Consider the following 24,200-nt stretch of genomic DNA (forward strand, 5'->3'; position numbering starts at 1 on the left):
GTGAGATCAAAAATAAATAATGATCTGATCTGAGGTAGAGTGACAAAAAGGTGTGAAAGCGAAATCTACCCAGGGAGGTGTTCTGTTAGTCAAAGAAACATAAAGAGGAAACGTGAACATTGATACTGTGACGCGTTGGGTTTCATCAGCTCGTCACATTCACACCTTGTTAGCGATCGCTAGCTCTTAGCAGGTAGAGATACTGTACACTTAAAAAGAATAAAAATACCTTCACACCGCCAAAAAAAGAAAAGAAAACTGTAACAAAAACTTCTTCAAAAAAGATGTAATAAATAAAAAAAAGTATAAATCAACACTGATGTTTTTGGCTGCTGTAAATACGTTGCAGACATGTTTGATTTTTTACAATAACCGATAAGAAATAAACCACGGCATTAAAATACGGCTTCAATTTGATACAGCTGAAGGTAAAATTGTTTATCATTAAAAAAACAAAAAAAACAATCAACGGCTTACAGATGAACAATAACCCTTCCGTTAAAACCTCAAAAAATATTTCTCTGTCTCATCTTATGTGGGCGTGTCCCAAACCTGGACACACCCGTGATTGGTCCCTCCTCTTGTCAATCAAACTATGGTTTCCCCTTAAACCGCGCTGTCCCCTGTCGGCCCCCGTCCTCTTTCTGGCAGTCAAATCCTCGTCTTCGTCTCTTCTGTCAAATTGTAGGACGACATCTTTCTCCCTTGTGAAAGAAACATCCCCATTGGTCGCTCACAAAATGTTACATCCTCTGCTCCTGGTGGCTGAAGTAGCACCGCCTCCTGGCTACGAAAGCAAACGGCCATTGGAGCTTTCTTGCTGCCAATCGCCATCTTCTGACAAAAAAAAAGTACACCTAGTTCTGCCCTGCAGCAAAGAAAACGTGTCACTGGTTCAGCACGGAATGCCGATCGGTCGAGCCGCGATGGGAGGCCCCGCCCTCCATCAAACGACGCTGTCCTGCAGCAGCGGCTCGAAGTCCTCGTCGCTGGCGGAAGGCGGGGCCTCCTCGTCGCTGCCCGGGAGGGGCGTGTTAATGTGGACGCCAGCCAGCGAGGACATGGACTCTTTGCTGTCCAGCTGGGGCTTGTCGCCGAGGGACAGGTGGGAGGCGGAGGAGGAGAAGCGGGAGGGTTTCTCGGGGATGAAGAGGGCGACGATGAAGGCGAAGACCACGCTGCACGCCCCCAACACGAAGGGAGGGCCGGGGATGAGGCCTCGCTGAGAGAGAGAGAAACAAAGATCTGTTTTATTTCCCCTTTCATTTTCTCCAATCTGATCTGGAGCACAGCTGACTAAAGCAGATCGCAATTTTGCTCTTATTTTCTCCATTAAACATGCAAACTGAAGGTTTGTCGCTCATTCAGCAGACGAAGCTGCAGGACAAGGTGCAGACAATTAAAACATCTTCATGAATGAGAGGAAGACTAAGGGTCTGTGTCCACAAAGCACCTGTTTCTGAGCAGGAACTCGTTCTGGCCGTGTCCGTCTATCCTGAGCTCTACATTTAGGACATACGCTCTCACAACACAGACCAAGAAAGCCAATGTCGGAGCAGATCGGCCGGGCGGACATTGAATGTTGCTGGTAAGTGTTGTGCTGTTACCATCGTACGCCTTGTGTCACTTTGCTCTGACGTTACAGCTGTCAGAATGAGCGGTGACAAGCTCATCCATACGAGGTATGAAGCACGTCCTCCATTTGATGCTCACGGGAACAAAACTATAAACATACAGGTGCAATGTGGACACAGGGCCAAAGCAGGAAAGCTAATGTGAGTCAAATGAAACCATGAAACCAAAAAATATGAGATACACAGCACAGTAGGGAGGACAGAAGGACAACAACTAGAGATCTCAGAGTCGACAGACCTCCAGAACTATAGTCGGGCAGTTCACACACATTTACTGTTAATGTGTAAAACACCACTGCCTGTATACTTACATTGTTTCTGCTACATCCAGCACAATATGACTATTAGATCGACATTATAAAACTAGAACATTATTTACCACTTCGGCGTTACATCAGGAGACTCATTGATTTCCTTCCTGCACCATTCATTGGCTGCAGTGAGCTAACGCTAAAGCTACCATCGATAGACACGTCGGTCTTTAGGTTCATTTACGGTGCGTATATTCATTTAACGTGGCCGTTCAGAGTATTCATTGTAAACGTTTCAATTCAGTTGAGGCGTCATCTCATCTGCTCCTGCGATCGGCCTCTATAGAGACCACTCTCAAACTATTTAGAGCGAATATCAGCTAGAAAGGTTGTGAACCTCTGGTGCAGAGGGTTGGTGTGTACATCAGCGTGTACTATACCTCAGCGGGACTTTGCACTGGAAGGGGGTCCACGTTGAATTCTCCCTGGATGGGGTCCAGGGTGTTGAGCTCCACATTGAAGAGGAAGAAGATGAATCCGTACAAAGCCGGACCCAGACCGTTACACAGACCTCTGATCCCTGTGATCATGCCCTGGACCACACCTGCAGGGGGAGGACGGGGGTCGTCTTATTGGAGACATGCTGCTGCTGACATATCTCATATCATATATCTCATGATGTATTTAGCTGCCAGGGGATATATTTCATTGCCTGGTTTAGTAATACAAAGTTCCATCAGAGAAATCCATAATAACACACTGATCTATTGATCTGATGTGGGGAGGGGAGAGGAGAGGAGATGAGACAGAGGACAGGGTAGGAGACAGAGGAGAGCAGATATTTTCTTGTCACCTTGTTTATCAGGATCAGCAGACTGTGACACCAGAGCAGAGACAGCTGGGAAGGTGATGGAGGACATCGCTGCTACAGCACCAGCTGCCCAGATCATCCTGTTGACACACACACACACACACACACACACACACACACACACACACACACAGTTCAAAGTGTATATGTCTGATCTTTTTGTGATTTCGTCCATCTGACATCGGTTTGATATTTCTCATATACATTTTTTTTAGATAAATTGTGATTAATCTTTCGACAAAATATATTTTATGGCAATGTTGAATCGATTGACTGCTAAACCCCTCCCCCGAATGGAGATTGTCCAATCAGAGCTAACATTACTGTAGCCTGTCAAGAGTTCTCTCCATGCTGAATCCATGCACATGGATCTGCAGTTAGCTCCCGTACTGCAGTAGTAACTGTAACTAAGAGTTAGTACATCATCAACTAACTGAATGCTAGTGTAGGCTAGCGTTAGCTGCTAGCGTTAGCAGCTCTGTCCTGCTCTGTGCTGGATAACATCACCAAGACAGCGTAACATTTCATCCACAACGGTAAGTCCTGATCCTAAAAGGCATGCAACGTTCTGTTTGAAAATATACAAACTATGTAAGATAAGCAGCCGGACTGGGTTGTGTTAGAATGAAATATCATAGCTTCAGCCTCACTCTGTTAGCATATCAGCACTACGCAACCATTAAGCATACATTTAAGACTCAGTTTACAGAGCTCTTGTTTTAATACAAAAACTGTCCTAAACTGATTTATTACCTCAGTAAACATTGTAAACTCTAGTTTCAAGTCTTCTTCAATACAGCATTATGTTCGTTTAGTACATTATGGTCCATTTAGAGTCAAACTGACCATCAAGCAGAGTGTGCTTTAGGGCGGGCTTACTGTGATTGACAGGTTGCTGCTGCTACCAGAGACGTATACGGCGTCTCTACGTCACTCCTCCACAGACAAACATGTCAATCAACAAAAACATCAGTCTGATTATCCGGTCAGGGCCAATAAACAATGTTTAGGATATTAGGTATCTGTACTGATCACGTCAGATTCCTAACCATGTCCTCTATTTTAATATACAACTCTACTCGCTCTATTTGGCTTCTTGATGACATTAGAGTAGGGGGTTAGCATCCGATCTCACCATGGCTCTGATCCGAAGCCATACCAGGCCAGCTGGAGGATCTGGAAGCCCAACCCCAACAGAACGGTGTTTTTATTACCCAGAGTCCTCATCAGCAGTGTGAGGAGGAGAGTCTGAGGAGGGAGAGGCAGAGGAGCGGATTCTTACAAATAGTTTGTACAAGCCTTGTACTTATGTAAGAAACATGTCTAATTCATTACAAAGTAGTAAAAGCTGCTAGTATGAGCATGTGATGACACTTTTCATATAAGCGGTTTGTCACATATTATATATTCATCTAAAACATTCGGATCACACGTCCTTCATGTGTTTGTGTAAAATCAACAACTAGCTAAACAGTCTTTCTGTTATCTAAACTGCTAACGTGCAGAGTTATTCTTCTTTTGCATGTATTGCAGGAAACTGAAGACAGATGCTAGTAGAATTGTAATGAGATGAATGAAGACACATACTTTATATCGGTACATGTAAGTAAAGTTGTATAAAATGACATCTAAATTAAGTCCAGATTTGTGACACTAGAAATGCCGAGCGTGAATTGGGTTTATCCTCTTCATGCTCTGCAGTGTGTGTGTGTGTGTGTGTGTGTTACCTGTGCTACGATGGACAGAATGCCCACCACTCCAATAAACACAGCGATGGTGGTGGAGGAGAAGTTTATGACCTGGAGGGACAGACAGACAGACAGACATTTGTTTATTTGCTACTTTCTAAAGAGCCCATTGTTAACCTTACTTCACGCACACAAAGACACAACGTTAAACTCTTTCTGCCATACATACGGACATTTCAGCGTATGTGTAAAGGACGTTCATAAAAGGCTTGGCCGGCATGCACCAGTGCAATGTGGATTTCGAACGACATGCAACTTGCAGGTCTGAGCTTTACCAGGGCTTTCAACCAGAATTATCAAAACTAATGGAAAGATTATTTAACAAAATGTTACGGTTGTCCACCACAGCAGAGCTGTTTTTCACATTGAGGGAGTTTTGCTGTTGAAAAGTTGTATTAAAGTGTGTACACTGATGTAGCCCACCTATTCAATTCAAATTTAGTTCAGGATCTTGAGATTATACTCCTGTTGCATGGGAGCTGAATTGGAGAGGGTCTACGAAAATATAGAATTTAGGAATGTGCCTACAATATCAATTTAAACGAATATACATCTGTCTAATGTGCAGAGAGGCCTGGTTAGCTTAATACAGCTATACTGTCCTATGAGTTCAAACTCCCATGCATTCCTATGTAGCCCTGACATACATTACTTCCACAAATGGATATTTAACAGTCAACATTTATTTTAACATCAACATTGTGACCCACAGAAACATACAATATAACACAATAATAATACCAAGGATGTGATAGTCCGTGTGACAGTACGTTGGCGCGCTTGTTGGAGCTCAGTTGAAATCCTGAAGGAACAGCTGTGGTGTAGCTACTCACTGTTCCTCGGTTACTCAGACTTGATTTCTTAACCTTGCAAACAGGCTAGTGCTTTGAAATCCTCTTCTGCTCCGTCAGTTGAAGTCACGAGCAGAAAACTACCATGAAAAGCAGCACACTTAATTCCTCTTCAGAGCCGCACCGTTACTCCACGAACATCCGCGTTGAGCCCTTAGCACGACTGTCCTCTCCGCCTTCTCGTCTCCCCGAAAAGAAAACCTCACTACAGTTAGAGCTTCCTGTTAAACACTTCTATACTATCTTTTCAGTTCTCTACTATGTATTCACATTGTCCAGTGTCCGTGTTTCTGACGTTAACAACAGTGCACCATGTCATTCCTCTCCGCTCTCTGTTTTTTTTCTTCGCGCGTCCCGGTCCTTAGTCCCGCCCCCTTGAGAACGCGGTAGGTTACCCCAGAGTCTCATCAGATTCTTCTGATTGGCTGGCAACACATTTCACACCTGACCAACCAATACTATAAGGATAGGAGAGGTTCAAGGGCAACTCGAACTGTTGGACACATAAGTACTTTTCCAAACTATGAACACAAATGCAAAAGTACTGTTTTATAGACATTTAAAAAAAACATGTAAACAAATTAGCAGGGCGCTACACTGAGATAAAAAACTGTCCTTACCAGGCAACTTTCTTATGTTTAAGTTTAATAACGTATTAAGTCGAGTAAGTATTTGACATACCTTAGTTTAGTTCAAATTAAAACTATTGTTGATGTTATGTCCCAATAATTGGTGCAAACAAATAGCGCAAGTGCCACAAAAATCTTTTAATTTCACACTTATTGACTTTAAAAAGCAGTTGTACTAACAACAGCATTAATATGGTTAGTACTTGCAGTAATCCTAGTGTTCTTAAGAAAACACTGCATTAGGCAGCAGAGTGTCTCACCTGTCTCAGGTAGAGGAAGAAGCTGGAGTACTGTCCGGCCTCCGGCAGGTAAGACAGGAACACAGTGATGCAGATCAGTAAGACTGTCGGGTCCTGACCCACCTTCCTAAGAGACTGAAGGAGAGAGAGACAGGAAATACAACACAGCTACTGTTAGTTAATACTGAAAGAGTCAAGGTTACAGTCTGTGGAATGAAATCTGACTCACATCCACTATATCATTTTAAAACACAACAAATCAACCAATCAGATACTGTATTGTAAGTTGTTGGTTACTGACGGTGAAGGGATCAGCCTGCTCCCAGGATATGGGCGCCCCCCAGGTGTTGAGCCTCATCTTGTCCGGCAGAGACTCGGGCACGGCCAGCAGGATGAAGCAGATGTCGGCCAGGGCGACCAGCGTGGCCACCAGGACCACGAGGTTGTCCCCGTACCAGGCCGACAGGTACGCCCCGATGGCCGGACTCGTTACCAGGCTGGCCGCGAATGTAGCTGACACCTAGGGGTCAAGGGGGGGGGTTGGGGAAACGGAGGGGGACGGAGACAGAGAGAGACGATGGATGTTAAATGCCGGAAAAACACAGTAAAGGCTGCACTTCATTTGTTGAAGCCAAATTTTAGCGTTTTTTTCTGTGACGTAGACAGAGCTCCATATCATTACAGTCATTACAATAACGACAGAGGTTATGAAACCCGTCTAATGTGATCAAGTTCGTAAACACATTGTCTAACCTTGTCAATCAAAAAAGAGTTTAAATAGCCAAGCTAGCAGCTATAAGGCAGTGCTTTGAGCTAAATGCTCATGTCAGAATGCTAATACGCTTGTATGTCAACGGGGGTTAGGACTTATGTTCCCTCGAAGAAATGTTCAAATGTTCTGATGTTTAGCAGGTATAATGTTTAGCATGTTAAGTTTAGCGTGCTACAGTAGCATGCTAACATTTGCTAATCGGCAACGAACACAAAGGCGAACACAAACACACTACTGACGAAGAAGGTATGCAGTGTACAGTACACCGCCTCCTGCGTTGGTCTGCAGTGAAAATGAAAAATGAAACTGTTAAATCAGTTTTTTTGCAGCGTGCAGGCTTTAGCCTTTAAACAGGCTTTTAAAGCACTGGACAAAAACAGGCTCATCTTTTAAGATGTATACATCTAGTTTGACAACACACCACACAGGAGCCCTTACCAGGCCGTAGGCTGTGCTCCTCTCTCTTTCATCCGTCACATCGGCAACGTAGGCGAAGATGACGGAGAAGGTGACAGAGAAGGCTCCGGACATGGAGATCATGGCGAAGTACCACCTACAGAGAGGGTCAGAGAGAAACGCTTAACAGTGCAAGAACTTGTACTTCTGCACCAACTTTTACACCTCAGCCAGAAAAGAAAGGGTTCCCCCAGTGTGGAGGAACTTCACTGGCCTGCACAGAATAACTTGACCTCTACCTCATCCAACCCCTTTGGGATGAACTGTGAACTGTCTTTCTTTTGGTTTACATTCATATATCACCACCTTAAAATGTTTTTTTAATCCTTAAACAAAATCCTTAATTTGAATAAAGTGATTCATCTGATTAAATTATCTTTAGTCATTTTAAATTAAAGGAGCCGTGTGTAGGATTCAGGTGTTTACACACTAAAACGAAAACATAGCTATCAATAATATATTCCTTTTAAATTCTACACTCAGTTGCTTTAAATCAACTTGAATAAATTAATCTAACTCTGCCGTCGCCATCTTGGTTTTTTGCAACCGGAACTGAAACGAGAGGGCGGAGCTAAGTACAACCGAATGCTGAATAAGATATTTTTTAGACGACAAAAATGTCCTGAACTGAAAACAAACACACTGTGAAAGGGTTAAAGTCCGAAGATGAAAACGCTGTGGCAGCAACCTGTCAATCACAGTAAGCCCGCCCTCAAGCATACTCTGCTTTATGGTCTGTTTGACTCTAAATGGACCATAATTTACTAAATGAACATCATGCTGTATTGAAGAAGACTTGAAACTAGAGATTGAGACCATAAACTCATGCTTACAATGTTTACTGAGGTAATAAATCAAGAGAGAAGTAGAGTCATTCTCTCATTGACTTCTATACAACCAGAGGAGTCGCCCCCTGATGGCCATTAGAAAGAACGCAAGTTAAAGTCACTTCCTCATTAGAACTCTGATGTCCAAGTTCATAACACACCTCTATGGCTCTCCATGTGTCTCCCTTTGACTTCACAGCTCTACTGTACCTCTATCTCACTCTGACATTGATCATGATTGTGGGTCCTACCAGGGGCTGAGCCTCATCAGAGGGATCGGAGCGCAGGTGAAGAAGACGGTGACCAAGAGGAAGGTCCGCCTGCCCCACACGTCCGACAACGCACCGATCAGAGGAGCAGACATGAAGGACAGAAGACCCTTGACATGGAGAGGCGGAGTCAGTGGCAAAGTAAACAATCATCGCCAGCTGAAGTGTCTCTAAAGTTCTCTTTTAAAATGTATCGGTATCTATAGTATGAGTAAGTGTTGAAGTTCTTACCTTCACGCCCTGAATGAGGCCGTTCATCAGGAATGTGTGCTGGGGAAACGTTTCGTGTAAAACCTACGAAGAGAAGCCACAACAACGATGATCACTAAAACTAGCAGATTTCACAGTTAAAGCAAAAAAAAAAAGAAACTGCTATCCTCCTGTGGGTTCAGTGCAGTGACACCCCCAACTCCAGACTAAAGTTACCTCTGTACCTGTGGCTGCATGCACTATGGATGACTATCAGCGACAGTCTGTTATACCTGGACGAATCAGTTACTATGATAAAGGCACTGTACTCAAAAAGCACCATAAACAAAGTCCTGGTTAAATCAGGAAATATCTGGATCACCAAAACCAAAATCTCACCAAACATCATTCATACCCAGATCTACTTTTAAGCTCAATGCAGACCTCCCCCCCTTCACCACACAGTGGTACTCACAGTGAGCATGGGCGTGGTGAGCAATCCCCAGGCGAAGAACTCCAGGAAGATCACCACCACGGCGTGATACACACTGGGCCTGCCGATGCCCTGCTGGAGCTGAAACACACACAGACACATTTCAACTAAAGGGCCACTCCACCTATTTTGCACACGACGGTCAGTTTATCATCATGGTTTCAGTCATTCGTCTGGATGTACTACTTTATTTTTTTGCAAAAAAATAAAAAATCCTCCTGATGACATCACAATGACATCCTAACGGTTCCCTCGGCTTGGACCTGGAAACTACAAAGTGACAACAGAAAGCCCGCTGAGTGGGAGGACTTTAAAAGACGCGGTTGTTTCCATGCAGCCTAAAGAAAGGTGGTATCAGACTGAATTATGGGTATTGTAGGATGTGCATGAATTGTTTTATTAATCCTTGTTATAGATCAAAAAAAACAACACACAATGTCAGTCGCTGAAACACCCCGTCCTCTTGTTGTCTCAAAACTTTCAATTCTTTTGTCAAAAAGCATAAAAAGCGAAATACTGTCATCGTCGCTAGGGCTTGGGCCATTGCTGACCAGTGAGAATATGACTCAGACTTAATGTGCATTGTAGCTGGGCGGAATATTAATGAGCACAACATTTTTACTAGGAATTATATATTGGACCCAGCGTTGTATGGCTTTAACGGGCAGTGTCATTCAGAAATCAAACCCAGATAACTAACAAGCAAACTTCGATATTGTGAAAGGGTTAGACTCAACATTCATTCATTTTCAAGCAAAAGATCATTGTTTAAACAAGAGTCTAATCAACACACAGAAGAACATATAAAAACATGCAGATTTTAACCTTTGCATAATGCCACTATATTAAGGTTTACAGGCAATTGTTAGCAGGTTAGGAAATAAACACATTTTCTAACAGTTAAACATTTTGGCTGATTGAAATAGTATAAAAGTGGAGCGCCACACAGGAAATGATTGTCAGCGTACCGACATGGATACACAGGATTCAGGTGGTCATGTGGATATTTACTATCTTTAGCCTGAATAATTACAGCTTCCACTAACTGTGATATTTTAGATAATGAGTTATTCTTTGCCGCTCTCCTGTTGAGAGGAAGTCCATTAGTGGGATGAAGATCTCCGTTATATCTTGAGTTTCTGGTTGCCTTTGATACCTCAACACAGCTGATACCTTTTATTTATTTAAATTTAAAAAACATTACAATACAATGACTTGTCTAAATAATCCTGATATAACGAAAATGGTGAATGATGGATCTCCTTCTGTGAACAAAAGAACAGCAAGTGATGTATTGACTTCGGTGATCCCATGATTTACATACCTGAAGTTACCCTGGAGGCTATGACGTAGCTGAAGTTACCCTGTACGTTGTGACGTAGCTGAGGTTATGTTGGAGGCTATGACGTAGCTGACGTTACGTTGGAGGCTATGACGTAGCTAATGTTACCCTGTAGGCTATGACGTAGCTCATGTTACCCTGTAGGCTATGACGTAGCTGGCGTTACCCTGGAGGCTATGACGTAGCTGACGTTGCCCTGTAGGCTCTGACGTAGCTGATGTTACGTTGTAGGCTCTGACGTAGCTAATGTTAACCTGGAGGCTATGACATAGCTGATGTTACCCTGTAAGCTGACGTAGCTGACGTTGCCCTGTAGGCTCTGACGTAGCTGAGGTTACCCTGTAGCCTCTGACGTAGCTGATGTTATGTTGTAGGCTATGACGTAGCTGATGTTACCCTGTAGGCTATGACGTAGCTGATGTTACCCTGTAGGCTATGACGTAGCTGACGTTACCCTGGAGGCTATGACGTAGCTGATGTTACCCTGTAGGCTATGACGTAGCTGACGTTACCTTGGAGGCTATGACGTAGCTGAGGATATGTTGGAGGCTATGACGTAGCTGACTTTACCCTGGAGGCTATGACGTAGCTGAGGTTACCCTGTAGCCTATTACGTAGCTGATGTTACCCTCTATGCTATGACGTAGCTGACTTTACCCTGTAAGCTATGACGTAGCTGACGTTACCCTGGAGGCTATGACGTAGCTGATGTTATCCTGTAGGCGCTGACGTCGCTGATGTTACCCTGTAGGCTATGACGTAGCTGACGTTACCCTGTAGGCTCTGACATAGCAGAGGTTACCCTGTAGGCTATGACGTAGCTGACATTACCCTGTAGGCTCTGACGTAGCTGATGTTACCCTGGAGGCTATGACGTAGCTGACGTTACCCTGTAGGCTCTGACGTAGCTGATGTTACCCTGTAGGCTATGACATAGCTGATGTTACCCTGTAGGCTATGACGTAGCTGAGGTTACCCTGTAGGCTATGACATAGCTGATGTTACCCTGTAGGCTATGACGTAGCTGAGGTTACCCCCCCAATTTAATTAAAAACTATTCATATATTTCTATTACAATAGAAAAATAAATCTGTAAATCTTTGCTTTTCAGAAGTGCAGGGAATTTTAATGCAATTGTTTTGCATAAAAAATATTTCAATGATTATCAATGATTCAATTTGATCTGATGTGATTTAAAATATATATACAATAAATAAACAATCACTACTACTGTATATGTTTCAGCTCTACCTGGTGTATATTTAGACTATAGTCCATTTTGAATTCAGGGTAGTATAATATTAGGCCTCTTTATGTTTTATAATCTTATTTCTTGCCTTGCTGCAACTAACAAATATTTTCATTCATTCATTTTTCCAATGGATCCATTATTGTTCAATCAATGCAAAGCCTGGAAATGTAAAAGAAAAAAAAGAGAGAAAAAAAGCCAATCAGGATGTCTCCTGTTATATTAAAAATTATATCAAAAAGCAGCAAGAACCACACACTGTTTTTGCCAGACGTGGTAACAACACAACATGCCATATTTGAGACACAATGCCATTTTAATACTAAGTGTCTGTTTAAGTTAAATGCAAACTACGTTTTTCTTAATTTATTGTTTTATGGGTGGTGTTAAAATAATGAAATTGTTGTCATGGACGCTGACGGAGCCGTGGAGGCTGGGGAGGGTTTGGATGAGGCCTCGCTGTATCTCAGGCTGTTACGTAACAGATAACGGATCCATCCTGACCATCATCCTCACACTAAGCTGAGCTGTCTGTGGACCACATTAAACCCGCGCGCACACACACGCACGCACGCACGCACACACACACACACACACACACACACACACACACACACACACACACACACGCACACACTTATCTCCATCCTACTAAACACAGCCATTTTGGACCCGAGCTGCTCGGTTCGGCTCATATTCTCTGTAGTGTTCCATTCATTTGATCATCTCCAACATTGTGTCTAGTAACCGTCAATATAGATTATTTTTGGGGCTGTTTCGAGCATCTTAATGTGAAGTGATGCTATTTATGGTTATTTGTGTTGTCTGCTTTTTAAATGACCACTGAATTTATAAAGGAGCCATACGTCATATGTTTTAACATATGTTATGTCATACGCACACTGACCGTTTTTGTTGCTGTTTTTTAACATAAATTACAGCCTATTCTAAATGTATGGACATAATAACAGGCTACAGAATTATAATATATATATATATATATATATATATATATATATATATATATATATAACATCTCCTGGATTAATGTAGGATAAACTATTAGTACAGGTTGATGGGTAATTAATATAATATGAATAAAATGCCGGTTCATATCCACCCACCGGAGCTCCGTCCTTCATGATGATCTTCTTAACGAGCACCACCCGCCCGGTTCCCGCCGGCTGCTCCCCCGGCATCTCTTCACACCTGCCGCGGGTCACGAAGCATCCATGACGCGTAGATATCCGCGGTTCTCCGGGTTCTTCCAGGGTTCGTCCTTATGTAGCCCCGAAGAGGCTAAACCGAGCTAACGGTAGATAAGAGTAATATTAACCGTGTTGAGATGGCGTTATTGTCCACAATGTCTCGCTTTAGATCCGCCGACAGGTCAGTCCGCAGTTCGCCTGTACGCGCTCACTCACACGATCAAGTTGGACACAAACATGACAGTGTTTCCGGTTTGTGTTCAGCGTCTTTTCAAATTAAAAGCGCCATTTGTTTTATCTATCTTATTTTGACCAAATTCCAGATTAATAAAATCCAAATTTGCAATCAAGAGGCCAACATTTTCCAAGCATTTCTAAAATTGAATATAGCCTACCTAATTTGCAGTTTCCCTCAATATGTCTCTGTGGCAACTGACTCTGTGGAAGAGCAATCACCTAAAGCAGTGGTTCTCAAACTTTTTCTGTCACGCCCCACTTTGGAGGAAGAAAAATGTTCATGCCCCACCACCCCAACAAAATTGTAACAAAATGGTCCATGTTGAACTTTTATTGAAATAACAACATTTTGACTCCTCCATCTGTGCTTTTTCAAATAATAGAATAAAGAAAATTGCAATCACTTTCAAGTAAACCAGATTGCTCCATCAGACAAAAACAAATGCAATGTGCAATCGCTTTGTTAGAACAATGCAAATAAAGTTCAATCTGTGCAAAAAATAACTAATATTTGGCAGAAAATAGGTTATTGTGGCAGCAATTCACCTGTTTTGCACTGAATATCTTTCTAAGATAATAATAATAAAGTGCAACCTGTGAAAAACTAAACAAAACAAGTTCAAATATTTAGCAATAAAGAGTTTTACTGAGTTTTACTGCATATCTTTTCAAAACAACGATAACGTGCAACCTGTGCAAAACTAAACAAAATGAGTGCAGATATGTGTGAGCCATATGCTCACACATATCTGCAGGAAGCTGTACTCACGTCTGTTTAGACCTCCACCTTTATCCAGGCCCACCTCCACCTTTATCCAGGCCCAGCTCCACTCACAGCTCAGCCCTGCGTCAAGCTGCGCTACAGCCAGCCTCCTCTCCCTGAAGCTCTTTGACCTCATCATCTCATCAGTATCATCCTCATTCTACTTTGAGTTAAAACAAACAACCTGCAACCAGATGCGCCGGTGTTCTGGTTTAACGTTAACGAAACGTTGCATGTTTCATCACGTTACGTTTTTTCCTACTAAATCTTGACGATGATGAACGTTAACAGTCGACAAAGTTCCGCATGCAGTGGACGTTAACTTAACCCAGCAAGTCTGAACGGTAACGGAACATGACGTAACTTAAACTGTAACGGAGGGAAATGAAGACGCTGTAGACATCTGAACGCTGATTGGCAAAGACTCAACACGTCACATCAAAGATGTTTTATTGCGAAGATCACGTCATCACCTTTTCTCCTCGTCTCACTCCAATCTGAGAAACGCTGGCTGGCCAGCTGACCCCCCCCCCCAAAAAAACAACCTCTAGGGATCTACACGATTCACGTGGATGATATATTTTGATTCAAAACTGCGAATTATTTCGCCGAGAAGCGACAAGTTTGCAGGTATGAATAAAGTTCTTGAAATTAAAAAAATCTGCATTTCCCCCTGCGCCCCACCTGCAATACCGCCGCGCCCCACTAGAGGGGCGCGCCCCACAGTTTGAGAACCACTGGCCTAAAGTAACCTTAATAAATGATAAATCTACCCCTGAAACTTTATCAGAATCTAAATCAAGTTGCTTACTATCCTAAGTTAATAGATTGTAATGTATTAAGGGATTTTAAATATTTTTTATGAACACATTAACGGGTTTGTAAAGACTAAAAGTACAAGTTACAGGTTACATCACAGGTAGAAATGTGTTGTGTATATATGTTGTGTATATGGTCCAAAATTCAGGGATTTATTTATATTCACTAACTAGAATCGTAAGTGTTACGCAACTAATCGACTACTACCTGATAACTAATGTAGTATTAACCTCATCCTTCGTTTCCCCCTCTTTTCTTAACATTAATATTTATTTTGAAAGTCAAATCGCTCTACTTCCTGTCTCACCGACTGCAAATGTGGTCCGGTTGGATTGCTCCGAGTTTTTTAAGACCTGAACTGGTTCTTGGCCTAGACGTTACAGAAAACATACACGTGCAGGGTGCGTTTGATTTATAAACCCCGAGAACATGAATAGTATAGATAAGGTCAATTAACGGAATGACAACACGAAGGAGTCTGTAGGTAGCATCATTTGGACCAGGAGCACCGGGGATCGGCTCGGTATCTCAAAATGGGCAGACAGAACGAGTACCAGACCGGAAATAAGATATTGCCCTCACAATAAAAGTGCTACGTAAAAAAATATGCCTAAAGTACCCCTTTCTTTTGGGACTGAATTCATTTTTTTACTATAACAAATATTAACCCTATTAAAACACGCCATTCAATCATATCAAGTATATTACCATTACTCTAAAAATGTGTGTTTACGAAATTGTCAAACTATGTTTTTTACTTTGAAAAATAAACTGTATTCCGATTGGTTTGACAGTGGCACACGGAACTTAACAGACCGTGTATATCACGTGTCGGCGGCTGAGGTTGTTGGTTGCATGAGCGTGCGCGTGTATATGAATAAAACATGATAAAAAAAGAGTGGTGACGGTGGGGAACGTGACCAGTCGACTTACATCATCAATAGGCAGAGAATCAGACGCTGAATGAGACGTTTTAGAGATCAGCGTTTGATTCTAGAAACATTTCAGTTTCCAGATTCAGTTTATTGACAATAAGAATAATATAATGATGTCACCTTTTTTGTAAACCTCTGCTTAATCCATATGAGGTCACAGGAGAGGCAAGCAAGCAGTGGAAATGAAAACAAGGTCATATATGTTTTTAAAGGTCTGGGTGGGAAATAAAGCCCCTGCTATTTACATTTACAGTGCCTCGCGCTACCCAGTGAGAACAATGGATACTAATACGCTAATAATAATGATAGTATTAATAATAATAGGTTTAACGTGCTGTGAATAGTGAGACAGCCATATGAGCTGTAATAAAAGCCTCAGAGGCAGGCAGTAATGAGCTGTGATCACATTTGAATAAACAAGTCAGATGTGAGACAGTGTCAACAGAGATGAGAGCATCACGGTGTCCACAGTCCACATGAGATGGATAGGCTAAGTAGGGGAGAAGGGTCTAACCGCTTATCCTGTTGGGGGGGGGGCTGAAGCTGATCCCAGCTGACATTCACACCTATGGGCTATTTAGAGCCATCAATAAACCTCTAGGCTGCATCTCTTTGGACTGAGGAAGGAAGCCAGAGAACCCCAGAGAGAACCCCACACTGACACAGGGAAGGCCCGTCTAGCCCGGGAATCGAACCCCGGCCCCACTTGCTGTGCAACCATAACAGCCACTAGACCGCCATGGATTCAAAACTTTTAATCTATTATAAACTTCTGCTTTACAGCACAGCAGCTTTAAAATCCTGAACTATTATAAAACTGATTCTATCATTGTTAGTTTCTGCTACTAGCCCACTTATCATATATAGGCTACATTATATCATGCTACACGTGTAGGCCTAATGTGGTACTACGTGAAGCTGATAATGCATATGTACTTTTACTGTGAATACATTCTTTTTATTCTGTCAAAGCAACAACGACAGCAACCAAGATTGATTTTCCTCTTTTCTCAGTGTTCTCACTCCGTCCTATTAAATGCTGACCTGCTCCGGTGTGTTTCGGACGCGTTGCTGGGCAACAGGGCACCTGCAGAGGAGAGTGTATATTGTTACCTGTAAGCTGACACTCAGAGACAGAGACAGCTGTCGGACTGTGGTCTGACACTCACCTGTGGCTCAGAGCGGCTTCAATGAAACAAAGACAGCAACAAAACCAAGAAGTCAAACCAACAAGATGGCTTTAGCCAGCGGTCACTGGCTGGAGAAAGAGGTGAGGGGAGAAGCCCCAAGTCCCAGGTGGGTCTCTTGATTTTTAAAGTGTATGGCAGTCTAATAATAGACTGCTGATTCATCCACTCTGCTGGATGGTTTTGAGCCATGTGATGACATAAACTCATTTAAGGCTTTAAGTGGAGTGGTGTCGAGATGAAACTGAAAGATGTTTTTTGGGTGGTTTGCTCATTGTTAGATTGACACCTTTGTGTTGTCCAATGTGTGGTGACACAGACATGGCCATGCTTTAGCTGTGGCAGGAAACGTCGCCTTTCTGTCCGGAGGAGCCTCCAGCATCGACCAAGAGGTGACTGTTTCATTTTATGTTTTTAATTCAAGGAGATGTCACAAACAGCAGCCTGTTTTACATTTAAGAACAAAACATGGTCGAATCATGGAATGTGGATGGTGATGGTCTGCTACATTTCTTCTCATTTATTTAGGAGGACGTCACTGTTTACTTCAGCGACTTCTACATGCTAACAGGTACAAATGAAGATGTAGGTAGATGGAACGGAACACAGAACATACACAGAACATGGAACAGAACACGGAACACGGAACAGAACACAGAACAGAACACGGAACACACATATAACACACATAACACACACACAGAACACAAACAGAACACAGAACACGGAACACAAACACGGAACACGGAACAGAACACAGAACAGGGAACGGAACACACACAGAACATAAACAGAACACAGGACATGGAATGGAACATGTAACGGAACACACAACACAAAACACACACAGAATACGGAACACACAGAATATATAACAAACACAGAAGAACACAGAACACGGAACAGAACACAGAAAAGAACACAGAACAGAACACAGAACAGAACACGGAACAGAAGAGAGTAGCTATGCAATGAGATAATAAGCTACTGGGAACATATTTAGAATACATGTAGTGTATTTATGAAAAATAATTAAATGATAAAAGCTATAACTTTGTGATTCTGTCTCGGCCAGCAGAGACGGTCTTGGTGGCCCTGACGCCACTACTGGTGTAACGTACTTGGCAATAAACGGTTCTGGTTCTGATTCTTGCCAGGAACACTGTTGTTGTTATGAAGCTGAGCTGCTGTGACTGAAAACAAAAGAACTAATGACCAGAGATTTTGTTGTTGTTTGTAGTTTCTCCTGATGATGTGTCGTGGGAGGAGATTCCTCAGAGCGGAGAAGTTCCCTCAGCCAGATCAGGACACACTCTTTGGTAAACTCCAGCACTGACTAGCTTGCAGGACTGAGCAGCAGTACTGTACAGCAGAGACCATCTATTGTCATAGCTTCATCTTCTTTCCTCCTCAGTGTTGTGAAAGGAAAGCTGTACCTGTTTGGAGGAGCGTCCAGCCCCGACGCCACCGAGTGTCTCCCGGGAGTCTTCAGCTTTGATATAGGTGAGGACGTCACAGCATGTGGAGACAAAGAGGAAACACGTCCAGCTCGGTCTGTGCTCATGCTTTATGTTTGTTGTTGCTTCAGTGTTATATTCAAATAAAGCCTAACAGCAATGTGACGGTATTACCACTTTAAAACAGTGTCTCTGACTTGGGATTGCTTATCAGTCGGGGGCGTGGCCCTCAGAACCCTCAGACACAGCGCTGCTGCCGTGGGAGACAACATCTACGTGTACGGAGGCATTCTGGGAGGGAATCCAACCGACGACCTCATGGTCTTCAACACAGGTCCATACATCATCATCCTCATCTTCATTAAGGGGCCGTACTTCTGTTTGTTAATGTTTTTTACCCATGGATGTATAAAGAGAACTGTGTGAGTGTGTTTTCTCTCTGCTCTGTTTCAGCGTCTCTCACCTGGACGCCGGTAAAAACTAGCGGATCGCTGCCTCCTGCCCTGTAAGACGCTTATTAATAGTTTCACTGAGGGAGGATTCATGACAGGAATGTTTTATTGGATAATATGACAATGCTCTGGGGTTTTAACGTCGTATCAACGCTGACACACACTGACGATAACTTTAGCATTTGTGTGTTTCTTGTATGTGTGTAGGTGGGGTCAGAGTTTTGCTCTGGTGGGAGATCAGGTGTTCATGTCCGGAGGTTATGAAGCAGGTGGAGACTTCTGTAAAGACCTCCATGTTCTCAACACAGGTAATAAACTCTGATTCAGAAACATATAGAAACAAAAATCGGAGGGATTGTCGGGTGTTTTGTATTAGTTCAGGTCGCACTTCATCTGCCAGTTATAACTAAAGTGTATTCTAAACGTCTCAGGATTATACTTCCAAGTACAAATGCATTTGACTTGAAATCAATATTGATAATAAAATCTATACAGTATATTTTAAAAGTAGAATTTAAATGGAATATAATATATATTGTAATGAATGATGTGATTTTACGTCAATGTAGTCAGTCCTGGACTTCCATACAGAGTGTATTTCTTTAAAGGTTGTACACACCCTGACATTAAACAGTCTGACTTGAGGTCTCCACAGATCATAGACTCACCTTTGAGTTATACCCGTTTGTTTTTTAGAGAACTTACAGTGGCTGAAGTGGGAGGTGAAGGGAGAATCACCGGCAGCCTGCAGCGGACAAACACTGACTGCACACCATGATAAAGTACACACACACACACACACACACGCGCACACACACACACACACACACACACACACCCACACACACACACACACACACACACACACACACACACACACACAGGTGCATTGTAGTTACAATACATTTTACTGGTAATACAGCAGTGCTTTCAGACAGCAAGGTGAGGGAGGGCGGCTGCGACCGCATTCGCAGTTCATGTCAGTTAAACTTTCTTAAGCTTGTCGCCATGGTTAAACTACAGCGAGGGAAAGGGTTCAGGAGCTGATTGAACTGGTGTCTGAGCTTCCTGAATGGTTCACCTCTTCAGAGCGGTCAGATCAAGAATTCAGAGAGGAAGACATCTCGTATACGTACATCAATATAAGTAGCTCCCATTGATGGATTCTGTCTTCATTGTTGGTGTTTGTTTTGATTATGATGAATGTAATTCTTCACTATGTTTAATCCCATGGAGGACATCTACCTGTTTGGCGGCAAAAGCACAAATGAGGACGGCACGGTGACGCCTTCCAATGAAATCCATAAACTCAGTATCTGTGAGTGAGACGCCGACGAATGACAACAGGAGTTATTCTAAAGAAAGTCAAAGGATTGAGTTATGCTCTTTTCATATATTTCACGTGGTTTCCCTCCAGCTAAGATGAAGTGGAAGGTCCCTCTGTACATTGGAATTCCTCCGGCCCGACGCCACGGACACAGCGCCTTCATCCTCCACAGCCGCGTCAGTGTGCCGCTAATTATTTTAAAAGTTGCATCATTTGTTCCATTGTCACATCTTATAATATAAAACTTTTTTTGTCTTCTGGTTGACAGCTGTATGTGTTTGGAGGGAAGAATGAGGAGCAGGAGTTTAATGACCTGAAAGTGATGAAACTCATCAACCCGTCAGAGAGACAACCAGGTACATTAATCATATAAACTTTCATACCTTGTACTTTAAACAAGCCAGAATTCAACTTTTAACGTAACTCGAATTTATCGTAGCTATTGGGAACACAGCACAGGGGGATTGCAGTTCAAGTATATGGCCACAAGAAGCCAATATTTCCACCATTTTTCCATCCCTGCTGATCATTTTCCTTCTTTATCCATGCCCAACACAGGTTTTCATCGATATACTGTACATACAGAATAGGTGCTGGATAGAGGAACGGTCATGGGATCATTCAAATGAAAGGGTTCATCCTCTGAGGGGCAGAAACAGACCACGAAAGGCCATTTTAATCCGGATAATAGATTTTGGTGTAGAAGAATAGTACGAATGGGAGAACGTCACACACTTTTGGACCGCAACAACATTTTTAAGTAGTTGTATGGGCCTCGCATTGTGAAGATGTGAAAACTCTTTCTCCACAGTGATGAAGGAGATTCTGTCAGAGTTCGGTCTGCAGGGAGTCAGCCACAGGTCAGCAGCTGCTGTACACACCGGTGTTTGAGTTTCATCCTTGGTGTAGTGTGTGTCTGCAGTTTCAGAGCTCGTGTCACGCTCTGTCTGAGTTTCATCTCTCAGTTTTAACACCGTGGTTTCATTCTGGTTTTGACTGTTAACAGCTTCACCCCCACAAAGGTTCCCAACGTTCGCTACGAGCTGAGCGAGTCTGCTCCGTTCAACCAGTCCAGGAACACAGCGGCTAATGCACAGGTGAAGACGTCAATGAATTTATTGAGGTTACCACATTTAAAAAAATGATTAACAGTAAAGATTTTCTTTTTTGCAACAGCATCCTGTATGCAAGTTGTCAAATCAGTGGCATTGTAAAGGTGGTGAAGTGACTGCGTGGATAAGATTTATGGGTCAAAAACTTAATTTAGCCAGGATCCCAAAAAGGCTGTGACGAGGAGGAGTAGACGTTAAAGTAGGAGCAGTATCAGTAGTAATAGTAAAGGTACTTTCACACAGCAAGTTGCTACGGCTGCATCTGTGGCCTGACAACACAATTGTTCTGCTATTCTAGTCTCATCACATCACCACAAAGAGAGGATTATAGTAGTTTAAAGTAGAGAACTGTTAGCAACATGCTCTTTATGCTAACATCGGTAGTGGTACTTAGATAGTAGATGTAGCAATAGCAGCAGTAGTACCAGCAGCGGTAGTAGCAGTAGTTGTGGAAGCATTAGTTGTAGCAGCAGTGTAGCAGTAGTAGCATTGTCAGTAGAAGTAGTAACATTACTGATTGTAGCAGTAGAACCTGTAGTAGCAGTAGTAGTAGTTCCTATACTGTCTGCTCACACTGATAATATCACAGGTAATGTAATGTTTCCTTCTGCAGGCGTTTGTCCACAGAGAATTCAGTGCAGTTCGAGATCAGGCCATGAAAATGATCCAGACAGCCTTCACTCTCCTGGACCAGGAGTTCCAGAAACTGGATCGGTATATCTACATCTCTGTGTTTACCTTTGTTTAGTTCGTTTTGATTTATATTTCATTATTATTTAAACAATTTAAACAAAAAAATATACATATTAATACATTTTGCATATTTACATCAGACCATAAATGTCAATACAAGTAAAAAATAATGTTTCACACACAGGTATACCTTCAGTAGAAAACTGATACAGTTGCGGTCACTTTGAAGAGATCATCTGGTTGACTGATTCATTGATTTACTTGAATGGATTTCTTCACGGCTGAGTTTCTTTTTCCCAGAGAGAGGTCAGAGTTGTCTCAAGCTGCTGCTACTCTGCAAAGAGAGAAAGAAGCTCATGAAGGTGGCAGACAACAACAGCAACAGGTATCATTTCCATGATATGCATGTCAGCATGCTAAATTAGGAACACAGAGCATCTGAACATACGTTTTGTGTGTGTATGTGTTTGTGTGTGTGTGTGATTGTGTGTCAGGAGCTGCAGGAGATGCTGGACAGACATCGCTCTCAGAATGAGGCGTGGCTCCGAGCGAAAGCCGAGGAGAACGACCGAGAGAGGAGGGAGCTCTGCAGACTTAGAGTCAGTAAGCACACAGCACCTCACATCAGCCTCTTCTCCATTTCCTGTTGTATAGACTTTCTGTCTGGTTGCTGCTCTGTACATAAAAGTCCTCAGGAGGGTTTCTTTACTGGGGAGTTAACCTGCAAACCACATCCCCCACCCAGCCCCTTTTATTTTTTGGTCATGTGGATCTTCTTTAAGTTCTTCTACTTCTTTAAAATGATCAAGACACAAACTTTTTGGGGGGTAAAACAACACAGTGCAAGACCTCTAAGAAACTATTTTGGGGATTATGATGTTTGGGAGTATTGCGTTTAAATGAACTCCCTCCTCTATCTGTCTGTCCGATGGGTCCTCAGGAGGAGGTGCTGCAGGAGCAGGAGAGGCTGAAGGAGGAGCAGAACAGCATCCAGAAACGCAGCGAGCACCTTCTGTCCATCATGCAGCAGTTCAAAGGAATGTGAGACAGACAGACAGACAGACAGATAGACTGACAGACAAACTGATAGATAGATAGATGGATAGATAGATCGTCTTGTCCCTTTGGCTTTCATTTCTTGGACCCTGTTGTTCTGACGAGGATTACTGACAAAGGTCAGTAATCCTTTGTCAGTGGAAAAAAACCTTGATTTAACGCTCCTTCAATAATAATATGTAATATGTAAAAAAAAAAGAGAGAATGTTAAAAGTTTGTATCTTGTATTGTTAAGTGTGCAACAGCTGGTCATAACACTGTCATAGAAAACAACATTTGACTAATTGATTCAGAAGTCAGACTGCCATAATAAACACTGAATTACAAAGCTCAGATGGTGTAAATGAGTCATTTAGCATCACAGCTCTGACAGGAGGAATTAAATAACAAAATGTTGCCTTAACTATCAGACAGAATGTATCATAACTTATTTTGTTACAGAAATGTTACAGTTGTCATTTCTGATTGTCTCTATATCTATCTGTCTGTCTGTCTGTACTGTATCCATCTACCTGTCTCTCTCTCTCTGTCTGTCTCCTCCACTGTCGCATTCAACAGCAGGGCGGATCACTATTAAGCAGGGAAAAACAGTATAATGCGCCAGTCGGTGTTCTTGTATTTCCTCTCGGTTGCACTATCTGGCAGAGCGAGGCAGGGGCGGGGAGAGAGAGTGAAGAGCATCACTTCGCAGCAATATGACCGGAAGTGAGGTGATAAAAAAAATAAGAGCTGATTAATTGATCTCATATTATAACCTAATCCAAGTCTTTCTTACCTCTTCCACATTCATTGTCAGTTTTTCTCAGCATTCGCTTTTAATGTGTTTATAGCCCTTATTTGCTCAATGTTTATTTATCTTAACTGTCGATTCAGCTTTTATATTATTTCCAGTCAAAGAAGTTGGCAATGGATTGATGTGAAATACAATTCACAAAAAGCATTTGTTTACATTGACAAATCATTTTCAAACATTAAATAAATTAGATGAATTTTTAATTAATTTAAACTGAGTGTGCATGAAATAAAATGTGATCTGAAAAGTGAAACAGGAAAAGGGGAAGAAATAGAAGAAAACTATTACATATTTCTTAATAATAGGTTACATATGCATTATGTTATTGTGTCATTCAGAAA

General features: G+C 42.4%; 2 protein-coding genes across 3 annotated transcripts; one reads left to right on the top strand and one right to left on the bottom strand.

Moving 5' to 3' along the window:
- Nucleotides 1-622: 622 nt before the first annotated feature.
- Nucleotides 623-13,267, bottom strand: mfsd14ba (major facilitator superfamily domain containing 14Ba). 2 transcript variants are annotated; one of them, XM_031855786.1, is made up of 13 exons: nt 12,945-13,267; nt 9,212-9,310; nt 8,779-8,841; nt 8,530-8,657; nt 7,434-7,548; nt 6,525-6,743; nt 6,245-6,358; nt 4,484-4,555; nt 3,892-4,004; nt 2,739-2,836; nt 2,326-2,489; nt 1,023-1,222; nt 623-937 (listed from the first exon to the last, which is right to left on the bottom strand). In XM_031855786.1, the coding sequence occupies exons 1-13, from the start codon at nt 13,017-13,019 to the stop codon at nt 652-654; spliced, it is 1,746 nt and encodes a 581-aa protein (XP_031711646.1). In that variant the 5' UTR covers nt 13,020-13,267; the 3' UTR covers nt 623-651. The 2 variants fall into 2 exon arrangements, with proteins under 2 accessions (XP_031711646.1, XP_031711647.1); XM_031855787.1 differs by having other exon boundaries at nt 848-1,222; nt 12,945-13,265.
- Nucleotides 13,268-16,938: 3,671 nt separating this feature from the next.
- LOC116388154 (rab9 effector protein with kelch motifs) lies at nt 16,939-24,069 on the top strand. The gene is made up of 18 exons (XM_031855798.1): nt 16,939-17,078; nt 17,289-17,361; nt 17,498-17,540; nt 18,210-18,288; nt 18,384-18,472; nt 18,614-18,760; nt 18,880-18,931; nt 19,086-19,186; nt 19,575-19,660; nt 20,115-20,196; nt 20,296-20,381; nt 20,474-20,561; nt 21,017-21,065; nt 21,212-21,302; nt 21,931-22,031; nt 22,311-22,395; nt 22,505-22,609; nt 22,951-24,069. The coding sequence occupies exons 1-18, from the start codon at nt 17,017-17,019 to the stop codon at nt 23,053-23,055; spliced, it is 1,524 nt and encodes a 507-aa protein (XP_031711658.1). The 5' UTR covers nt 16,939-17,016; the 3' UTR covers nt 23,056-24,069.
- The last annotated feature ends 131 nt before the right edge of the window (nt 24,070-24,200 follow it).

Source organism: Anarrhichthys ocellatus, unplaced genomic scaffold (assembly GCF_004355925.1).
Source record: "Anarrhichthys ocellatus isolate YVR2014 unplaced genomic scaffold, GSC_Weel_1.0 scaffold16, whole genome shotgun sequence".
Taxonomy (NCBI): Eukaryota; Metazoa; Chordata; class Actinopteri; order Perciformes; family Anarhichadidae; genus Anarrhichthys; species Anarrhichthys ocellatus.

Coding starts and splice junctions, on each gene's coding strand:
- mfsd14ba (XM_031855786.1), bottom strand. CDS start 13,019: ATGCCGGGGGAGCAGCCGGCGGGAACCGGGCGGGTGGTGCTCGTTAAG. Junction 9,311..12,944: donor TCATGAAGGACGGAGCTCCG/GTGGGTGGATAT, acceptor TGTGTGTTTCAG/CTCCAGCAGGGCATCGGCAG. Junction 2,837..3,891: donor GGCTTCGGATCAGAGCCATG/GTGAGATCGGAT, acceptor GTGTGTCAACAG/GATGATCTGGGCAGCTGGTG.
- LOC116388154 (XM_031855798.1), top strand. CDS start 17,017: ATGGCTTTAGCCAGCGGTCACTGGCTGGAGAAAGAGGTGAGGGGAGAA. Junction 18,761..18,879: donor CCTCATGGTCTTCAACACAG/GTCCATACATCA, acceptor GCTCTGTTTCAG/CGTCTCTCACCTGGACGCCG. Junction 20,382..20,473: donor CCTTCATCCTCCACAGCCGC/GTCAGTGTGCCG, acceptor TCTGGTTGACAG/CTGTATGTGTTTGGAGGGAA.